The sequence below is a fragment of the Myzus persicae genome, unplaced genomic scaffold (genome assembly GCF_001856785.1).
Source record: "Myzus persicae strain clone G006 unplaced genomic scaffold, MPER_G0061.0, whole genome shotgun sequence".
NCBI lineage: Eukaryota > Metazoa > Arthropoda > Insecta > Hemiptera > Aphididae > Myzus > Myzus persicae.
The window spans coordinates 139,913-163,096 of record NW_019103872.1 but is presented as its reverse complement, the minus strand read 5'-3'; the positions used below and the strand labels follow the sequence as shown (position 1 = coordinate 163,096).

At 29.9% G+C, this 23,184-nt stretch overlaps 1 protein-coding gene across 1 annotated transcript; it reads right to left on the bottom strand.

Moving 5' to 3' along the window:
• Positions 1-1,238: 1,238 nt before the first annotated feature.
• Positions 1,239-19,160, bottom strand: LOC111035700 (anoctamin-5-like). The gene is made up of 13 exons (XM_022317424.1): positions 18,973-19,160; positions 18,502-18,651; positions 15,590-15,826; positions 12,846-13,063; positions 12,561-12,745; positions 9,128-9,229; positions 6,496-7,268; positions 5,394-5,614; positions 5,140-5,318; positions 4,041-4,309; positions 3,718-3,829; positions 3,481-3,641; positions 1,239-1,690 (listed from the first exon to the last, which is right to left on the bottom strand). The coding sequence occupies exons 1-13, from the start codon at positions 19,141-19,143 to the stop codon at positions 1,307-1,309; spliced, it is 3,162 nt and encodes a 1,053-aa protein (XP_022173116.1). The 5' UTR covers positions 19,144-19,160; the 3' UTR covers positions 1,239-1,306.
• Between the last annotated feature and the right edge of the window lie 4,024 nt (positions 19,161-23,184).

Here is a 23,184-nt window from a genome sequence, read left to right as displayed (position 1 = left end):
CTAAATGTACTTATTTTTGATGTTTTTGATTTTAAAACCATAAATTATACTTTTTATGATCAAATAGTGCATGTTATAAAATCAGCTAAATTACTTCTCATTACAAAATGATTTGACTGCCACTGATAAGGGCGGGTATACCTGGGTAAGTTATGAAAATAATAATTATAATAAATTTCGACCCAAAGTCAAACAAAATTCAATTATTAATAATATAGTTGTTTTTTATTTATAATAATAAATTGGTTTGATAACTTAAAATATTATATTATTTTACTATGTAATATGTTACTATTTATTAACCAACTAATTAAAAGCTATTAAAAAGTAAACTTTTTCACTTACCAATGTCGCCTAGTTTCTTAAGTTTCGAATTGATTTATTTGCTATTCAGACAAATAATTGCGTTTGTTAAATTTTACAAAATTTGTTTTTGGTTATACAAAGTTGTATATGTATAAAATAAGATACATTATACTGTATCATTGCAAATTGTATTTGTTCAAAATTTAATAAATGGAGTGCTGGGGAACGTCACCGCAGCACGGACATAGACAAATAATGTTTTTTCGTGTTTGAGAAAGTGTATACAGTTGTTTAAAAATAAAGTTCATAGGTAGATACTAATGAATAATTTTGAAATGTCAAACACGGCAGTGCTGTAGTAATGGACCTAAAAACTATGTCGTTTATATCAACGAATATCGGTAAAATGTTTAGTACTAAGATGTCGGGTATTAAATAAGTATGACTTATCATAAAACTTTCAGAATATTTTCGTATCTAAAAAAAAACAGGCATAGAAAACTCAAATAGGTACTTAGATACTACCATATTATAATTTAAACTGGTTCAGTATTTGCCTCAGTTATATACAAAAGTTCTCAAAAAGTATTTTTAGAGAGTAGAGATTACTTATTATAGTTTTTCTTAAACCAAAATATTGAAAAAGCACTGAGCACTGTGGTAAAAAATAAATATACAATTGCTGAAATTAGTTATAAATTATTGTATTATAATGCACAATGTCTTAGCCACGAGCAGATGTGAATACAAAATCAAATTTATTTAAAAGCTCGCAATTAATTGCAAGTGGACCTTGGGGACTGAGGAACAATAATCTCCAAGCACATCTAGGTATATTCTGTGGAATACGGTGGAAACTATGGATTTCGAGGCGAATCAGATCAAAAACTTATTTCTTTTTGACTATAGGATATAGGAATAGTCGTAAACAATGTTAGTCTTCACTGTTTAATTTAAAGAAATATTTTCTATTTAATAATATATCATACAAGTACTCGGGTCAAGTCGCGGAAAAACGTAGCGAATCCTGCAGTCTATCTTCAGGTCCGTGCCTCCTAGATGGAGAGGAGTATTCGTTATTCGTCCATTTTTCTTGATCTTCGTTTTCCATATCGACTACTACCAAGGTTGACGGCACAGCCACCGGATTTCTGTTGAACGCCTGAGGCTCTCCTTCCTCCATTTTGTCGGGAGCAGTAGCCAAAGAGCCATCTGCTGCATAGATTACCGCCGAATAGTCACAGGAGTCAGTGACGACTGTCGCACTTGCAGCTGATCTGTCACCGGACGGACTGTCGACATTTGGCTTCGCTTCAGTTTTGTATTTGGCGAACCTTTTCCGAATGAAGTACACCAGGGCCGCGATGGATGCTAATACGCAGTGCTGTCGAGACACACGCGTATGATGTAGTTGGTACATGTGCATATAAATGTATTTTAGGTAGGTATTTCTAAGCAGGTATTTCCTATATGCCATAATGCTATAATACTAAAACTCCAGAGGTTATGAAATTCAGTCCATGACTGGTTATAGAACTCGATTTTTGGGATGGAAAAGACCTGCACGAGATACACATGTTGTAGAAGCTAGGTGAAAATAAATTTGCTCTGAAAAGCTGAATACTTATACAACATAACAGGTATAGATATACCTATATACTACAGGGTGCTATAATAAGCGGATGGATTTGGAACAAGAGTTATTCGTTGATGAGGTGAGATGGGATAGAGAGGGATGAACCTGTGACCGTTGTGTTAATAAATCAATGCAGTTTAATTACAACTAAAATAGGTTCCAACAAATTTCAAAAATGTGATATGAGTATTTCTGGGTGAGTTTCAAGGTGTGTTTTGCATAATATTATGTAGTGCTGGTTACCTATATAATACATACACTATAGTCTATAGTTATGCATATCTAGGTACTTGATTTGTAGTTTTTTCTAAATTAGATTATTATTCTACATAACAATTATGAATATTATAAAAAAGTATACATGAACAATGTAATAATTTATCGTTAGGTAGGCACCTCACACCTTATTTTACATTACATTTAGATATTCACTCGGTATATTGGTAGTTCAGTTGTAGTTGTATAGCTCAAATCATATTTTAAAAATGGTTAAATGTATTTAGTATCTACGTCCTATTAATTACCTACATGTTTTTACAAGTTATTATTTATTGGTGCACATAAATTAAGCACCAACTCTTTATGTTGGGACGTAGTTCTAAACTGATATCAAGGTTCAAAACTAACGTTTAAAACTAAAGTTTTTTTTTCTGGTTTCCAAACTGATTTAAAATTGTATAAAACAAATTTATCTTCTATTACGAAAATATTTAGTGTTAACTGTTAATAGAGCTAAAATAGACCATTTATTAAAATCATTATAAATTCATACTATACTAATATATTTTACGACTCTGTAGTTATCTAATAATAATAATTTGAAATTAAATATTTCTTTATATTCATATTAAATATTATACTTTGTATAGTTTATACTTAATAAGCTATAGATTGTCTTTGTTTATTCAATAAATGTACCTTAATGTTATAAACCTAATGAAATAACAATTGAATATTATGTCCAAATATTTTGGCTTAAAATATGTAAGGTTATGAATACAAATATATCGAAAAAATTAATTTTGAACATTGTTTTTTTATTATTGACTACCCAACTATCTAGGTACTTATTATTTTTTTCTATTATTTTTATTTATTTTTTAACTATTGTTATATTTTACATTAATACTGTATCAAATGGGTAATTATTTAACTAAGATCAGTATCAAGGTTAATCCTATTGATAAATAGTTATATCTCATAGACTTGTCACTTATTGTATTATATATTTATATTATGCAGACCTACCTATTATTATTGTATGTAGGTATATGTGTATAATTAATTAAAATAATTATTTTATAAATTGTTAGTTTTTGCAAATTACATTTAAAATTACGTATCAATCTACCTAATTCAAATGTAAATGTTGTATGGCAAATGGAAATATTACTTCAGACAATATTTGTGAATACATACACTGTAAAGTGTAAGTGTTTTACATGAGTTATAAAGGTTTGTTAATACCTGACTTAAGTACATTTGTACCTGTGTACCAGTGTACCTTGTGTGCTCGAGTTTTAAGTTTATATGCATACCTCAAATATCACGACAAACGCTAGCCGAGCAGCCAACACTTGCCATTTTCTGTAGTCATTGTGTTCCGAATTAGCATCAGCTCCGTATCCCCTGTACCGACATGTTTCAGGTCCATCTATGTTTTCTAATTCTCCGTAATAGTATTCAGTCACATTTCTCTCTAGACATTGAGGTAAAATGTATGTTATAAGTAACATATTACTCTATATTGGACGATAACGTGACGTTTGACGTACTCGAGGATAAAGACCAAGCGACGTAACCCTCCAACGAAGACGACGTTCCGGTCGAGATTTGAGAATACACATATCGAGGTAACAAGTCACTGGTAAACGCAATCATAAATGCCTAATTCAGATAAACGTATGATCAATCAAAATTTAAGTAATTAAGTTGACATTAAGTTGGGCTACCTATTTTCAAAAATGTCTGAATTTAATATTAATAAAAATTATCTTTTTTTAAAGAACTTTTTTGTAATGGTTAAATCCTATTTCAAATAGGTAAGGCTTTCCAGGTTACTAACCAACCAGTATAATGTAAGTGTATAACTACTTACGTTGTACAGTACTGATATTAATGACATAATCTTCAACACTCGTATCCACGTGCACAGCTTGTTACAGTTATCACAACACGTTATGTGTCCTCGGATGACGTTATTAATATATTGTTTATTATCACAGTAGTAGGAGGGGACTGGACGTCGCTGAGCTGCTACCATTTTGAACGCGTCTAGACGTTGCTCTAATACATTGTTTAACAGAGCACACAACGGAGCCAGTGGAAATGCCGTTGTGAACATGACCACAAATCCGTATTGAATGACTATAAAATAGATACATAAACGTAGGAATCAATGCATTTTAATAGTGCATCATCCGCCCTCCGAGTGCATAGGTAATAGTGAGCCACCTATGACAAAAAGTCAACGATATTTTTACGCATTCTCGTCTATAACTTATTAACGAGCCGAAATATGACAACTCTACTGGCTTTGTTAAATCCACAAGAAATAAATTGTTTCCTGCCAAAATACTAAATCATGTTATCTTTCATCCTTAAATACCCTAAGCGATTAATTTAGTTGGGTATGCACGTACATTAACAAAATTGAATAATAATTTATAATACAATCCCACTATCTATAAGGATATTTTGATAGGTGATGGTTAACCATCACCAGCTTTCATTAAGACTAGATCAAAGACATAATTACATTTTTAATATGAATATAGTAAGCTCTGGGTACTCCGTAAATATTATCATAATAATATTGTTATAATTATCATAAATATTTTTATTTGTTTTCTATTATTGCCATACGAATAAATAAATAAATAATAATAATATATTGAATATTGACACCTAATTACAAGGTTGGATAGGTTTCCTTAGGTAAAAATTGTTATATTAATGTCAATTTTTTCGAAATGTTTAAAGCCCGTGATTATAATACACGGATATACCAATTATCCGCCAAAGACGTAAATAACGTGAAATCTTCAAGGACGAGTAGGTTACAACAAGGTTACAAGAGTAACCGCTCTAAGCCATCAACTAATTTATTAGGTATCTAAGCCTCGGTGCCCCACATGAATCTATAAAAATATTAAGTGGGTGTTTTTGTAAAATTCTTTTTACTCTATGGTTTGTACCCATCTCCGAATATTCCTGGTAAAGGCCCAACGATCCAGTATCTTCCAGCTGATAGTCGAGTTGCCATTGTTTCGGGTGTTTGAGTGTTTCGGCGATAGAGTCCGGCAGTTTTCCATGCAATTTATTTCGACGGCGGCTCTCTTTAGCCCGCCATCGGCGCCATACATTCAATGTTAGCCTGTGATTCATCAATTCAATAACTATATAGTTATTGAAATTTATTAATTTTTACAAATAGATTCATATGACTAACGGCGTCGTCAACTCAATCACGTTGTCTATCAGTTGTTTGCCCACCATTATAATGGCCAATTGGGTACACAGCTCTGGCACGCATCCTGTTCCTGCAGCAGCAGGATCGCAAACATCTTCTCTAATATGATGCATAACACTTCGAAACATAGAAATGGGCCAAAAATGTGTGAATCTGGACGAACTATCCAAGTGTTGTCCGTGTCCAGATACGAAGCGACCCTAAGTAAACACCACAAATAACATTAACCATTTTACCTTTATAATGTGTGTATAGTATATGTATATGTAAGTAAGCATACTGTTATTATTGTTTGTGCTTAATCACAAAATGAAATTTCATGCTACATTTGAATAGACTTTTCAGTTTTCACAAATTGTATTGCAATAAATGAACAGTTAAATTATTAGGTAAAGTAAGCTGCATATTTAATAAATGCATTATATCAATTACAATTCTATAAAATTGGCAACTTACTAGCAGTACTACAGTAGATGGATAAAATAAAACAGCAAAAAAAAAAAGACCGGATACGAAAGCAAGAATAAGAACGAAAATATTTTTAAATATAATTTCGACATAGTTGTGTTGATATAATAAGACCTATATTACATTATATTTCATTGTTATAATATGATACTGTTACAGTGTGATGCGAGTATTTTTATATGAAGTCAACTATATGAGGATATTCACAATGGACACCTCATGATGATTCTAGGTCAGACATGGTCAAACACGTGACTCTTGACGACTCAAATCTTTTTTCTTTGACCTCGACCACCAGGGTCAATGGAAAATAATAAATAATATCTAATGGATGGTTGATTCGATTTTTTTCAATTTAAACACCCAGTTAGGAAATTACAAATATTATAAATACAATTATTTGTTTTGTATGATTCATTTAGTGCGGCCCACATTATAATATATTCTAGGTAATCAATTTTTGTTGGCACAGCTACTACTTGAAGTTTCATATTCACAACACTCGATCTAGGTGCAGATAGTGGTGAATATCTAAACATAATATACCCCTTGCGATAGTGACAACTACGAAGTATCAAGTTTAGGTGACTATTTGCATTGTTTCACCACTCACCTTGAAAAAAGCAATGTAAACCAAGCTGGAATAATAATTGGCGGAATCGAAGCAAGACATGTAGACGGTGTAACGGCTCTGGTACCGTGGGTTGTACGCCGAGCGATAAGAGTACTTGGTGAGCCATTCGGCCACGTTACTGTAGCCGCGGTGGACGGCCACGATGGCGGTGAGCTGGACGAATGTGGCGCAAGCGGCGGCCACGACCGTCTTCCAACTGCTCAGCTCGCCGCTGTTGGTGTAGTTCAACAGGAAGAAGCTGTGGTGCCTGTGGTGGTCGGCGGTGTCGTCGTCGTCGTGGCTGGCCGCCGTTACCGTTGGCGGCGGCCGTCCGTCGCCGCCGACGCCGTCCTGGTGGAACACGGACGACATGAGCCACCCGATGGCCCGGCCGCGGTAAACCACGATCAGTATGGGCACCGAGGCCACGGTGGCCAGTGTCGCGAAAAACGCTATTGCCCTCAACGCGTCCGATAATTTGGACATCCACCACCGCCGGGCTACGTCCACCGACAGCACCGGCGATCGACGGTTGGCGTCCCGCGGCGTCGGGTGGACGGCGGACCCGTGAACTGCGATGGACGGCGGCGCGCGGCGGCGATGGTGCGGTCCTGGAGTCGGCGGCGACCAAGTGGACCGCCGCAATGGCACTTTTTCGCCGTCCGACCCGGAACAGTCGGCACAGCATTCGAACGTCGTTTGCGGTGTTTCGCCATCGTTTTGTTCGTAAATCTGCCACGAGTACGTGGTCCACAGTTGTTGAAATGCCGTGGCTGTGTAATATAAATCAATGGATTATAATTATTACATAACACTGACCTAGACGTAAATAGAGTTCTGAAATACAGAGGCCGAAAGGTTTGAAGAACAAAAAGAGTGGCAGATTCGTCTTTCATCAACCACATACACATAACTGAATCCATGATAAAATATGTAAATTAATTATATGTACTGTATTATTGTGTAGTGTGTACATTTAATTTAAGAAAAAAAGGTTTTGTCAAGTTATAAAATATATACTGAGTGAATCATTTATCATTGAAAACTTATTATTCAAAAAGTATAAATGTTTGTGAAAATATTTTTTTTACATGGTTTCAAGTCCTTACAAAACAGTATTTTTTTTGTTTTTATATTTTTTATCTTTATAATTTGGTAAGTTTTTACCTTTTTGATTCACAACATACAATTTAAATTTCATCTTTGAATGCAAAATGCCAAAATATTTTTTTGAGTATTTCAATACATAGGAACTGAATTTATGTTATGAAAAGGGTTATGGTAGCATATGATCGGATCAGTGGGCCACATTTTAAAGGTTACCGCGTACCATAGGTACTCCACTCCGCTCATCAATACTGTAAATACTTAACTCATAAAGTACCAACTATACTGTCCTAAATTCTATTTCTGTGTATCGAAATACTTAGAAAAGTATTCCGTTTTGGAATATGAAATTAAAACCGTAAGTTGTCATTCAAAAAAGTAAAAAAGATTTCAAAAACAATTGTACTTTTTTAATGATAAACTATTTTTAATGAAAAATAATCAACCAGTATATTATATCTTCACCTTTTCATCTATATATATAAAAATGGAGCCAAAAATGTATAACTATTCATAAATTGAGAACGGCTGGGCCGATTTGGCTTAAATTTTTTTTTAATTTTTCCTAATTACCAGGAGAAGCTTTTTACGAAAAAAATTGTGGCAGTATCTGAAGTTTGGCCACAGTCTAAATGAAGAGGATGTAGATTCCACTTAGGACAGGTGTGGTGGAGAAAAATTCGATCTCTAGGACTTTCAGATAAATTTAAAAATAAAGATTCAGAGGTTTTGCAGTAGTATTGAAATAATTTTTCGGATTACCTCTATTGCCACCTGATATAATACAAAACGTTTATGTTGAGTTGATGGCTTTAAAACCAGTACATGAAAAACTTGATACATTTTTTGATCGTGTACTTGAAAATTATATTTAAAATGATAGTGATTTTTCACCAACAATTTGGGCACATTTTTCAGCCACTTCAGAACGAACAACAAACTGTTGCGAATCGTTTCATGGAAAACTGAATTCTAAATTTTATTCCGCCCACCCAAATATTTTTTTATTGATTGAACAATTAAAAGTGGTGTAATGCGGAACATATATAAAGAAGCTCAATTAAATTAAAGTAAAAAAAAATTACTGATAAGGAAAAGTTTATTGACAAAAATATTAAAAAATTGAAAGAGGGCCAAATTTTCGAACCTACAGTTCGTTAAAAATGTGTTGCATAACCACCGTAATTTTTTTCAAATATTATTTACCCATTATAACTTATTATTAGGTACATTATTATTACTTATTTATTACAAGCACAATTATTATTACTGACAAATACGTATGTAGCGTATATTATGTATATATCAATATATTAAACTGAGCAACATTTTTAACCATACCTTGGTATTCTAGATAGTGTTTGAAACTTTGAACTATTCGAACTTATTTGAATTCTAGACAGTCCTAAGTCTGAATAAATGGGAAGGAAGTTGTTGCTGGTTGATTACATCATAATAATTTGAAAAGTTAATTTAACAAGGTTGTATTATCATGAAAGCTCACGAGAACCAACTCTTATGTTACTTGTAGACAATCCGGGAACCATTCGACAATTGGGAACCAACTCGTAGTCATCCGATGGCTCATAATGGGCTAAGTTACTCCTTAGCCAACCTCTATTTACGTCTACGAATTATCAATAATTTGCAAATTGTATTGAATTAGAAATTCATAAACATTCTTATTTTAATTTCTAAGTTTTGAAAATGTATTACAAGACCTATCATAGGGATACCTTAACCAAAAAAAATTACTAGATGCTCACATTAATTTTGTATGAGAGTTCGAAGTTAAAATTATTTCGATATTGGATATTCCGTAAATCTAAACATTTCACATGGAACGATTTTCTAATTTTCTTGTTATTAAAAATAAATAACCATAGATACTTGAAATTTTCAGAAAATGTTTGTATTTTCATTTTCTATACACAATATGATTTTCTACTAAGCTATTTATAGTTATTTTAAATTACAATTTTTTATAAATATAAATATAAAAAAAATGATCTATTTATATTTAACATTCGAAAATATAATACAAGATTTCTCATAAGTTTTTAAGATTTTCTACAATTTTTTTTTATAAGCATTTTAATTTTAAATTATGACATAATTCACCAAAATCACCGTAATTTGCTAATTGTTTTGTATTAAAAAATCTGTCGAAAGTTTTCATTTTTATAGCTAAGGATTGACAATTTAATACAAAATTTGTCAAAAGAAAGACTGTAACCAAAAATCTCAAAAATATAAAACGCAGTTTTTCTTATAGATATTTTAAGTTTAAATTTGGACGACATTAGATATATATTTTAACCAAATAATAACTTAATTTTAGCTTTTTTGTTGTAATTTAAAAATATTATTTATGAGTAGGTACTTGAAACTTTCAACGTATTTTGTGTATTAAAATATTTTATATTTTTATACAATACAATGACATTTTTAAATGTATTGTTTTTGGCAAAAACTAATTCAATCTACTTTAGATTTTTCTTACTTTTAGTAAAATAAATTACTTAAATAGCAATAATATCATAAAATATATTGATACTCGAGAAATATAGGCCGATGGTTTAGCTCAGCATTATTGTTTTTCGAATAAAATTATTTTATATTTTTATATCATTGAATTCAAATTCAACACGATATCCATTATTGTGACCCACAAGACACTTACTGACTTACTGTGCAACTTGTAGTACTCACTACCCACCTTTTTTATATTATAATTTTAAAATAGGTTATCTAAATTTTAAATTTATTCATTTTTTGTTAGTTTAAAGATACTTATTACTACTTGCTTAGTTAGAATATCAAAAAAATTTTACGGGAAAGGCGAATAAATAATATTCTAACTAATACGATTTATAATATTAGAAATATGAAAAAAAATCATTGTTGCATTTGCGTAGACGTTCTAAATTCTTGGTCTCTAAACGTATACTAAATTGCAAAAATAAAGCAAATATTTAAAACATATTTTACTCCATACTATACAAATTAAAACACATTTTTTAACCTTTATATTTTAGTACTTATTTTAGATTCTGAGTGTATCGATAAATGTATAGTTTTTATAATGATGGGTGCGTTTTTTCTATGTGTCATCAACATTTGGGCCTTGGGGTATGACTGTATGAGTTCCGATTTTCAATATCAGCTTCTTTTGTGTTGATATTATGTCATATAATAATGTAAATTAGGTTGGTGCATTTGGAAGGTAAAAATTAAAAAAGCTCAGTTGTTTTTGAATGCGTCAGGAAAAAATGGGCATTTTTACCCAAAATTAATATCTCGCAAAATCGATTTGATTTTTTTTATGTAGCTCAAAAACTGTTAACTGTATACCTACTTGAACTTTTCAAAAAATATTTTTATTAGAAAGTTTTAATATTTTCCATACATGGTAAAGTTTTCAAAATATTTTGACTCTTTTTCAGCTATAAATAGCCATATTAATATTTTCGATTTTTATTAATTTTATTTTTTATTATTGACTAAATTGAATTATTTATACAAGTATGTGCTAGGACGGCACAAAGACTTCATTCAGAATCCTTTTTCTTATTTAACTATTTATTAATTATTATTGAATTTAATTATAATACCTACATCCGCAATCAACTATGAAATCTATAATAAATATGTTGAATGTGTTTTTTATTTATCCTACTTAATTTTAAAACTACTTTTAATTTACCGGTGAATATCCAAAAAAAATTTTAACTTAAAAAATTACTGAAGATTTACTCTCAACTTCTTTTTTTCAATTTCCATTAACAACAATTAATATTATGGGAATTTTCTATTTTGACCTCCCGATTGCACCAACTAGATTCACTTTCCCTACAGAAATGATACTGAAGTTGAAAATCAAAGTATTGTTTATACTAAAGTAAAACGAATTAATCTGAACTTAACATTGACCATGCTACAAGTTAGTAAAACGGAGAATTCACATGCTATAAATGCATACGTACTTTTGAAAATAAATATACATTTTATAGTGAGAAATTTAAAATTACATTTAAATACCGAGTTTAAAGCTTAGATATAGCTCTCGCCCCCACAAATTGGTCTAGGAATGCCCTGCTGTGGGCACGATACACATACGAGTTTGATGTTAGGCGATTGAGGTGATTAGGTTGATCGTCGGTTGGTACTGAGTGAAGATTTATGTCTGGACCTCCTAGCTTTTCAAAGGTTTTTTCAAGGATTAACAAGAAATTAATTTCTAAATAATCGTTTAACGTTCAATGCTGGTTGTCTGCGGTAGACAGTTTTAATTTGTTGTATGTTATGTAATTGCGTGGACCTAATCTATGAATTCTGTTATTGCATTTAATTATATAAATCTAATACATTTTTATCTACTATCCGAATTTAGAATGCTAAATATGATTAGAATTTAGCACTGATTCTGCAAAAAACTATTCCCACCAATATTAGCTTGTGTTTTGTACTTGGTATTTTAATTTTTAACCCAACTTGCCATTTTATTTGAAGGTCGAATGGATATTATTTAATATTAATCAAGGTGCCTAGTTATAAAAAAGATTATACATATTTTATAATTACGTGTTTACATTTAAATGTCAGGGCTATATTTTAAGCTTATATGAGAACTTTTTAGAGACTATACATTTAAAGCTTTTATTTTTCATAATACGTTAAACAAAAAATATTAGCTCTCAAGTTCTTTAAAAAAAACTTTTCGAATTCCTGTAATTAAAAATGAGTAGATATTGTCTTTTAAAAACTAAAAGTTCACCTAGTTAGCTAACCTAGTTGAACTGAAAGGCTGAATATTTTAAAAGTTATAAAATATTTATGCATTTTGTGTAGGTGGTGCCTATTTAAAAACTACCAAAAAGAACAATTTTACAAGTGAAAGATAAAAATGTATAATTTTTTATACATCAACAATGAAATTCTATTAGCTCATTGCTCACCCCAAAATGACATGAAAACCGCAAACACTACAGCGCCCGGTCTATCGAAAGTCGCAGCTGATGTCCATCTGTATAGTCCACAAGTGTCCAGTACCCGCGTGAAGCCACAGAAACTCGCATTGCAACTTCTAGTTGGGCACAAGATCCAATCGGCTACTTGTGATTTTGGATCACAAATGTCGTGGCTAAATAAGTGGAAACAATATAATTATTGCAGTGCGTCAAAAATATAATTTTATTGTTAAAAAATCTGGTTCATTTTGTATTAATTTTAAGGTTTCTTACGTTGGCACATCGCTACGAGTCGTTATCAATCCATAAAGGAACCACACTAGTCCAGCTATGGCAGGACCAACTAACCATACTGTATAGTACCGAAGCCAGCAGAAATAAACAGCTACTGGAATGCCGTAATACTTTCGTATCAAAGTAGTAATGTTTTCATCAGATTTCCATTGTCGGGGTATGATTAGACCTGGTCTAGCCCAGTTTTCGTACAAAACCTATAGCAGTTTATGAATCAATTAAACCATTTAATAATCGACAGCGTTTGTCTAAGTTACGAATACTTTATGTGGGCCTTGAAAGTCTACTACTAAAGTGGGTTGATGGGTATTAAATTAATTATTCAGAAACAAACACTTAATTATAGGTTAATATAGGTATTGTAATATAACCACTACAGAATTTTCTTATTTAAATAAATATTAAAAAATATATTACCCTAATTAATTATTAGTAAAAAATATTTTACAGCACAAGATAATATTTTATTTCAGAATTATTTTTGATACCTAACATGTGTGTTAATTCAGTTTATTGTAAAGAATAATAATTGATAAATGAATACAAAAGAGTATTTTAAAACCTTTTTTCTATTTTCTTTAAAAAAAAATTTCACTCGGGATTTTAAACAAAAGGATATAGGTCTATTAAATATTATAATATATATGTATAAAATAAATATAATATAATATAAGTGTGTATACACACATACGCTAAGATTTTCATGATTAGAGTTTAGAATTTTAGTTAATCCTCAAGTCATAATAAATTGGTACCATATATGCTTTAGAAAAATAAAATATAAAACATAAAAATATGTAATAAGAATTTATTATATTTCACTTATAGATTCTGAACATAGCGAGTGCATTTATTGATTTCTCAATGATCTGTGTTGATTTTTTTCTGTCAGTTAAAAACATTTGGGATTGTAAAAATGCTTAGATTCTCGGCATCAGCACCTTTTTTGATAAAAAAACTTAATTTAGTTGGTATTTTTAAGAAGTCAAAATTAAAAATTTCTTCGTAGTTTTTGAAGAGAGAATTTTTACACAAAACTAATTTTTGACAAAATCTATTTTATCTTTTTGGTATAACTCAAAAACTAATAACAGTGGACAAATTTTTAGCAAATTTTTATATTTAAATAGTTCATGTATGGTAACATTTTTGAAATATTTTGACTCTTTTAAAACTATTTATAGCATTGAGAAATTTTTTGAATATTGTGCATATTTTAAAATTACTCTGGATAAAAACTTTTTCACTTAGTAAAAAAAGCTTGACAATTATATTTGACAATCATTTGAATGCAAGGATCTTCATGAGTTTGCTTAATAGAAGTTCAGAAGTATTAAATATACAAAGGTAAGATTATATTTTATATGAATCTAAAGTTGAAATGTTGATAAAATTTATCAATTATCAAAAATCTCGACAATTTTCAAACTATTTTTTATTTGGAAATTAGTGTAAATTGTTCTTTCTATAGCTAACATTAGATATTTTAATGGAAGATTTGCTACAAATTGTTCTACCATAAACAAAAAAATTGAAAGTAACATACGTTTTTTATGAGCTTTCGAATTAAAAAAATTTACATTGGATTTATTCCGGTAAGTTAACGAATTTAAAACTATCAATTATTGTTGTAATTCGAAAACGAATACCCAATTGTAAACACTAGAATTCTTAGCCAAATGACCATTTTCTCTATATGTGTAAAATGAACTATTAAATTTAATTATATATAAACAGGTATTCTATGATGACTCAACGTCTTCGCTCGAAATTGTTTTTCGTATACAATGATTTCTTATTGAATTCAAATAGGTATATGGATTTATTACGTGGACATGCCGACAACTACTGTGCTGCACAGCGGTACCCATTTGTTCACCTTTTTTTGTTTTGGCTATAAGTTAATACATTGAGTCAAATTCGAATTCATTAGACGTACAATATAATATAGCTACAATATTTTGAACAAATCAGTATTATTTATTCATTTGATAAACTTAATTTATGTACTTTAAAAAGTCTTTTTCTGATAAAAAATATTATGCTATTACATAAAAAAATATAGATATCCATATATTTCAGATTCTAAAATACTGCATATATTATATATTATATAAAAAAAAAATTGTTTATGTGTTTATACTTTATAAGATTTGATTTTATTTCAGCTAAGTTAGTTCGAATTTGAATATTGTATGAGGAGTGAAAGAGAAAGTTATTTATATCTACTCCCTACTGGTTATATACTATAATATATAGGTATCAATTATTGTAATATTATGTTTTTCTACGTCACAGTAAAGTATAGTCTATACGACTATACGTAAAACTTAATATAGGTTTAGTAAAATACATAGTTTTTAAATAGATTATATTATTTTATAGTGCATAATTTAGATTTTTTACACATGCATATTTCGATGTTATTATTGTGATGTATTTGTTAAAAAATGGTATTGTATTTTATTATATTAGTACTATAGGTAGTCAGATATAGGTACTAATACAAAAATAAAATGAATAATTAACATCTGATGTATGTAAACTGCAGGTTTTGCGAAATAAAAACGAAGTAGAAATGGAAATGGAAAAGGTTGCAAACAATATTATATGCATAAGTGCATAACTATTATTAAACTAATAAAAAAAGGACCTTATATAAGTATTAGGTATTTACAATCTAGTCTATAAAATATGCACCTATTATAATTGTGTCAACTCACCCGTCTATCATTAATGTTGTTCACGTCTTCCCCGTCTTCGAGTTTAATACTACCGTCGTGTATTGGATAGGCGGCAGAAATTATATCGGTCTCGAGCAATTGTTCAAGACTCATAACTTTTGCGCCCTTCTTATTACCAGAACCGATTCGGAGTAAGATACGCCACACGATCTGAGCCCGTTGTGCAGATGTTAATTTATTATTATGTTTTTCGTGATTACCATTTCCATTTGGATACTGCAACAAAAAGAGTCTAATAATTATAAAAAATGTCATGGCATTAAGATCATCAAAAAAAAAAATCAACATTGTTAATACTTATTAATTATCATACCAGTTTACTAACTAAAAAAGTCACGCAAGCCTTTGCAGTAGTCATAAAATATGCATACTTATACACTGCCTGAACCGGCTGAACCTATTATTACAAAATATATTGTTCTAGTAAATCAAATGGTTTAAAGTAGGTAATATAGCTTGGTAAATAGCCATTTATTGTTGTAATATTTTAAAAGCATTAAAATAATGGTGTTATAATTGTGTGATTATAATTTTTTGTTTTGTGTATATATACGGGCGATCCACCAAGTTGGGTGTCCTCAAGTTTTTCATTATAATACCTATACAGTATGTCTCATGGGTTGATTATAAATTATTTTCGTATTTTTTATGTATAATTTATTACTTATGGATAATATTTTCAAATAGGTACATAGACTTTTTACTATTTAAGGAGTGGCTTCTGGCGATACAAAATTATTTTTTCAAATAAGAACCAATATTTTTAATTTGTTAAGCAATGATTTTTTTTTAAATGATTTATGTATCTAAACTAAAATTAAAATTAGCCCCCATATTTTTCAAACTCATTATCCTGATTCTATTATCTTTAGTATGGGTACAAAGTTAAATAACTTGGACACTCGTGAGGTTAGATTTAAGCATTGATTTAATTCAATCAATATTTTCAAAAAGTCTTCTAAATAATAATTTTCAGGAATAATCAAAACATGATTTCTATTTGAAAAAAAGGAGTTGGTTTCGCCACTGAAAACTTCTCAAATGTCTTAAAAAATCTAAATATTTGAAAAAATATTAATAAATATACTCTACATTATATGTAACAGTTGTCTATTGTGTGCATAAAAATAAAAAATAACTAATTGATAAACGGAGTTTATATTATTGTAAAATTGTTGAAAAAGAATTTCATACTTAGTTATTTTTATATAATTACTGTTATAAGTATTATTATCTGTATTATATTATGATTTATTTAAAATATTAATTTAGTATAGGTATTTTAATATGATGTAGCTGAGTAGCTGAATTATTCAGCCTGAATGAATATGTATATTCTGTATATAATCTGAATATGTATATTGTAAAGTAGAATATAGAGATTGTATTCAATACCTACTTCAATTAATATCAATAAACAATCAATCTACATAATTGAGCTATTTCCGTTTCATATTAGTCATGAATGAATTAATATTCAATTTCGTACCAATTTAAGAAATAGATTTAATTTGGTTTATTTAGCTAGTCAGTGTTAACTACTAGGTAACTGCTAATACAGGTAGGTCATACTTATAGACATTAGTAGACCCCACAATTAAACAGTATGTTATATTATTCAAACATATGCAGATTATGCATGGGTACAACTATCTACGTTTTTGAGAGAGCAAATAATATTTTGCAAAACTCTGTTTTAGAATTAATAGTTTCAGACGAAAAATGGATAATGGCTATTATATACATTATTATCTATTGTTTTGTCTCTCGTGGTATATACTATTCAATTGATGCTTGCAGTATTATATTTTATAATATTTTCTCGTTATTTTGTATTGGTATACGACAAAATAATCAGATTTTTTGCGTAAACATATTCTGTAGCTTTTGGTCCGTAGGTAGGTATCTGTATGGTTTCACATAGACATTTCTCATGGTATTAGTGGTTTACTCAGCTTTTTTGAAAGGGGAGATATGAATTGTTGACTATTCCCAGACCACGTAGTTAAACATACATTCATACATCCATTACTTTATCATATATTCTATACTATACATTCTATAAGCAAAAGGGATATATAATACCCTCCCCCTCCTTGAGCCTGCCCCTGTATGGTATTACATTTTTACAAATATCCCTCTATACATAATATTATTACCTATGTTATATTAATAACATAGATGTGTTCAGATGTTGGTGGTCGAGGGGGCACTACAAATTTTAAATTGTGATGAGACCTATTTTTTTTTAGGCGTGAAGAAACATTCATTTTTTATGTTACAAAATTCACAATGGTGAAAAATATCTAAACACATTTTTGAAATGATAATCAGTAATTGGATATTTTCATTTGATAAAACCATATTATCACAGGTTACATAATATTTTATTTAATCTGTGATATCACAGCGCAAGACCTGGTAAATGGGCACAACAGGGCCATATTAAGTAGTTATTAAGAATTTATGAATATAATATTATAATATGATAATATTATCACTAATTAATAAATGCGTAACTACAAAAATTACAATTAATCAAAATCTATAGGTACTGCAGAGTGGAGGGTACACACCGCACGACTTTTTTTTTCACCCTGGCGTAATTTTGTTGGTGATACAGTTTGCCGGGGATGGGGGGGGGGGGCAGTGCCCAACCGGCCTCTCCCATAAACACTCCTATGGTTAATAATATGTCGTCTTTGGACTTCTGGGTCAATTTGGCTCATTTGTATTGCAGTATAATTGGCAACAATATAATATTTTAGCCTAATACTATTTTTTCATGCCTACCTATTTGAATAGGACATACGACATAGTCGTAATTTGTAACAAATATATGTATGCTAAATTTCATTGAAATTAAAGATTTTAAGTGATGTTACACATACCTGTTTATAATTAACATCTTTCGAATTGTTAACTGCTTGTTTATCTTCATTGTTACTGCTACTGGTTGCATGACACCGACAACTGCATCCCAAGAGTCTCTGCTCTAGCTGTAGCAAAGCAAAGCACGTCCGGCCTGCATCTAGTGAACACTTAAATATAACAAAAATAAGCAATGATAACAACATTTTGAATGTTCAATAAATGGCTTTTAATTTTAGCTTAAATCAAGCATCAGCGAATTTAAATTGAATGTAGAAAATTTTTTAATAACATAACATAAGTTAACCTTGATTTAAGTAATTATAAGTACCAATATTATAAAAATATGTGTTAAAAGATGTAGGTAGGCAAGTATAGGTACTTATATCTAAGTAAATGATATAAGTATTTTTATAATGTTATCTTTAATCTAGTAATACTACCTATATAATAAAAAAAAAATCTTATTTTAAGTTTTAACGAATACTGACCGTTGGATCGTCGTCGATGTTTACCAAAATCCCATGTGCTCGTAATTCGTGATAAAACTTTCGTCTTTCAGTCTCGTCGTCTAGTTTACTGCCGTCCTCCGTAACCATTCGTTGCCTTTTATAGGCTAACACAAAATCAACAGTGTCAAGTTTTCTATGTCCAGCGTGCATTTTGGTTGAAGAATTCCGATGCTTTATATGTATAAAACATTCATAACAGCATAATATATTATTAACCAGTATCTACTAAATTATAATGTTATTAATGGTAGGTAATTGGTATGTATATCGGCTGTGAGAACTTTTTGCGTAGGTGAAAAATAATTATATAGCTTCATTCACGTGAGGGAGTGAATATTATTTTTACCCTCAAAATATTTATAGACACGGATAATTGGTGAACTATTCTATACACCCCTCATATAATATCACTTATCTAAAGTTTGCGAAAAAAACAAAATAAAACACTGCAGTAGAAAGTTTAGAAAGTTCCTCAAATGTTTTAAAATATATTATACCTAGCGTATTTACGGACGTACTAGACCCCCCTCCCTCCCCTTAAAAAAGGATAACTAATGATGTTGAAATTGAAATTGATATTATAATACAATGTAGAAAATGTTTATACAGAGACGTTAAGTATAACAATAAATAAATAACAGTTGTCTAATTAATACCCATAACATATTAGAACTAAAAAAAAATTGTTGGAAATCCCCTCCCCCCAGAAAAAAGTTTAAAAAACACAACTAATTATAACATTAGGTATATATCACCACATATTGTATTCTGGAGTGATATTATTATTTATGTGAACTGAAGACACTATACCTATATTTCATTTATTATAATATCAGATCAGAGTAAAATTATTGATATAGGTAAATATACCCATATGTATAACCCTGTGGTTCTCAACCGGTTATAAAATTCCACTTATTTTTTGGTGGCAAGATAGGAGGAATGATGTCCAGTGTCAAAAAAAAAATGTTGAATTCATGTATATACAATATTAACTCGTATTTGAAATAAAGGAAAAAATTTACTTTGGTAACCTCTCGTTTTTCTGATTTTTTTTTTTGAAGCGTGTATTATAACGATTTAAGGACTATGGTGCAAAAAAAAATTTAGAAATCATTATTCTGGAAATTATATTATTCCGAAGTTTGTGATTTTCTGTTTTGAGCATACGCATAATGTTGCGGTTTACCATCGCGCACCACGCCTTTAAACGATATAATAATATACATTTTTATTAGCAACAAAACATCGTAATATATATAATAAATAAGTTGGTTTATTAACTTATTCTAACCTACAGTTTTTGGTTTATTTGTTTTTTTTTCAAAAAATAATCAAATATGTATTACGTGAAAGTAAAATAAACATATTAATTATTATTGAGATGTGTTTTAAATAATTTTAAAGTTATAATTATGTTGGCTTAATAGTTAATACATAAAAAAAAAAGTTCGTACAAATTTATCGTCCTCAAGTTCCATCAAAGGGGTAATGGTCCCAGGGGCGGACTGGGGCAACATTTTTGCCCGGGAAATCTATATTTTGACCCGGCCCTTGCCATTTCTCGTCATCACAAAAATGTAAAAACTTAAATATACCAACGTTTTATTCAATGATGAATGCAGCCTCTACACATTTTCAATTTTCCCAGAAAATAACTTAAGATTTTTTTTTTTTCATTAATTGTTTATGGCATCAACTAAGAAGTTATTAGCCAGGGGTTTTTGGGACTGTTGGGTTCGGAACTCGTGTGAAACTTAAGATTTGTTAAACTAAACTTACCAAATAGTTTCAATATGTAATTTTAATTTTGTTTAATATTAATGAAGTACTTCACAAATAAATTATATATTGGTAAAAGTCATTTAATCATAACATAATAAATTATTATTAATAATATTTAATACCTTATGTAAAAATATAAAATATTATGACACTTATATTGTAGTATATTAACTTTTATTAGTTATAACTAGATTTAACTCATTTTTCCTTTGGAAATAAATTATATTCATATTGCATACCTATTATTTAAAAAAAATACTAGGGAAAAATAATAATTTTAGGTAATAGATACGTATTTACATTTTTAATGCTTATTTGCGGTTGATTGCAAAGATTTTCTTGCATTACTAAAATAATAGATTATTCAAATTATTGATCATACGCAAACTCCTGATGGAGTATCAGCCGAACCAAAACCTAAAATCTATTTTTAAACACCAAATGTAAACAATTTTTCATACACGCGTGTAATGATAATATGAAAATATAAAATATTCATCCTTTGAATTTATACCTATTGGCTATTTTATTTTAAGTAATAAGTAATGTAATAATAACAAATTATTTTTGAACAGCGGCCCACCGGGAAAGTTCCCGGTTTCCCGCCGGCCCAGTCCACCCCTGTATGGTCCATTCGGGTCCGCATAAATATGGGCCTGTATGGTTGTATGCATGGTTTAGTCTATAATGTTCCTATGACTTGTCATGGCCGGAAATAAAGTAGGTACTTATTATTATTGGGGTGGCTAATTACTTACAATAAAATAAAAAATGTTCTCGCTACTCAAGAATTAACTTATATTTAAAACTTCAAAACATTTTCAATTTAAATATAAAATTCAATGTTGGATTATGCATCGTTTATGTTTAACAATATACCTAATTAGAACAGATGATGAGAGGTGCCCAAAAGCGTAAGTTGTTTACTAACTTTCATTTGAAATTTTGATGCTCTTAATATTCAATATTCAAAATATATCGAGTATGTTTTCTGTTTAAAAATATAAATGTATATTACGAACAGACTGAAGTGTAAAAATTAATTAATTATAAATAATAATATATAATTAATATAATTACATATTCAAAATGTTAATAAATTTTAATTATGTAAGTATTCATACCTACTCATTAGTTATTACGTACTTATTATTGAGTGAATTATACAATAAATAGTTGAATTTTCAAGTTTGATTAGAATTTGGTATTTTTTAAGTTATTTTAATATATAATGAAGGTACCTACAACTTTTGAAATATATTTTATAGCCTTATATTGGTAGATATATTGATGTGCAAACGATGTATGATTTTTGGCCCTTGTAAATAGACAATGCGCAAATGGCTACCAGCAAATTTTATTTTATCAGCGTTTTATGTTCAAATTGTTCGTCCCCTTCGTTCCAGAATTGCTTTGTCAAATTATATGTATGCCTATAGGTAGTGATTGAAGTATGCAATATTGCATATGAACTTTATGGTGAAATATTTTACAAAAACATGAACATTACAATTTTTTTAATACAAATATTAATTATGGTTATTTATCGATTATTAATAATTATATAGCTAATTTTTCTCAGAAAATGGCTTATTGTCTACAACGATGCATTGATGGTACTATTTATGACAATAAATTATAAGAACAATTAAAAAAAAAACCAAAAAGTATTAAAATACTGAAATATTTCACGCATTTGAAATATTTTTTATGTTGTTCAATTTTCGAACAATTCCTATAGGTACTTACAATGATATATTGAATTTATTTTTATTTTTATTCAGCAGAAGTAAGCTTTTCGGTTTTTGTAATTTATTCTTAAAATTATGATGATTTTTTGCAGTTCACAAAGCATCCAAGGAATTTTTTTCAATCAGATTTGATATTACCCAGAATATAACCTAACCAACTACTACCAAAAAAGTATTCAATAAACCTACTCAGTACTCTTCTATAGACATTTAGAAAATGATAATAAAATAAAATTATGTTTCAATTTTTTTTATTTTGGCCTGTACGACTTTTGGAGGAACTAGCTCCAACCCCCCGTCCCCCCAATGTTTCCAGTGGGAATTGTTTCTCTTGATGTGAAAATAGTGATCTTGCAATAAATGATGATCATTACCTCGAATTGTCCAGAGAGAAACGGTGACGGCGGAAGTGGAGGCGGTGACGATTGCGATATTGTCAAATCGACTTCGGCAGCGGTGAGGTTTTCGTTAGCAGTTGGTGTGCCGATTTCGGCCGCCGGAGGAGATGGATCGCGTTGCCCGTCGTTCATCTGTCGTCGTAAGACGACACGTGCGCCGAGCCGCAACTGTTCCTCGAATGACTCGAATGCCGCTTCCCGAGTTATCTGTGTCGGAGGATTTTGTAAAGTCCGAGAGCTGTTCTCATCGCCTTCCG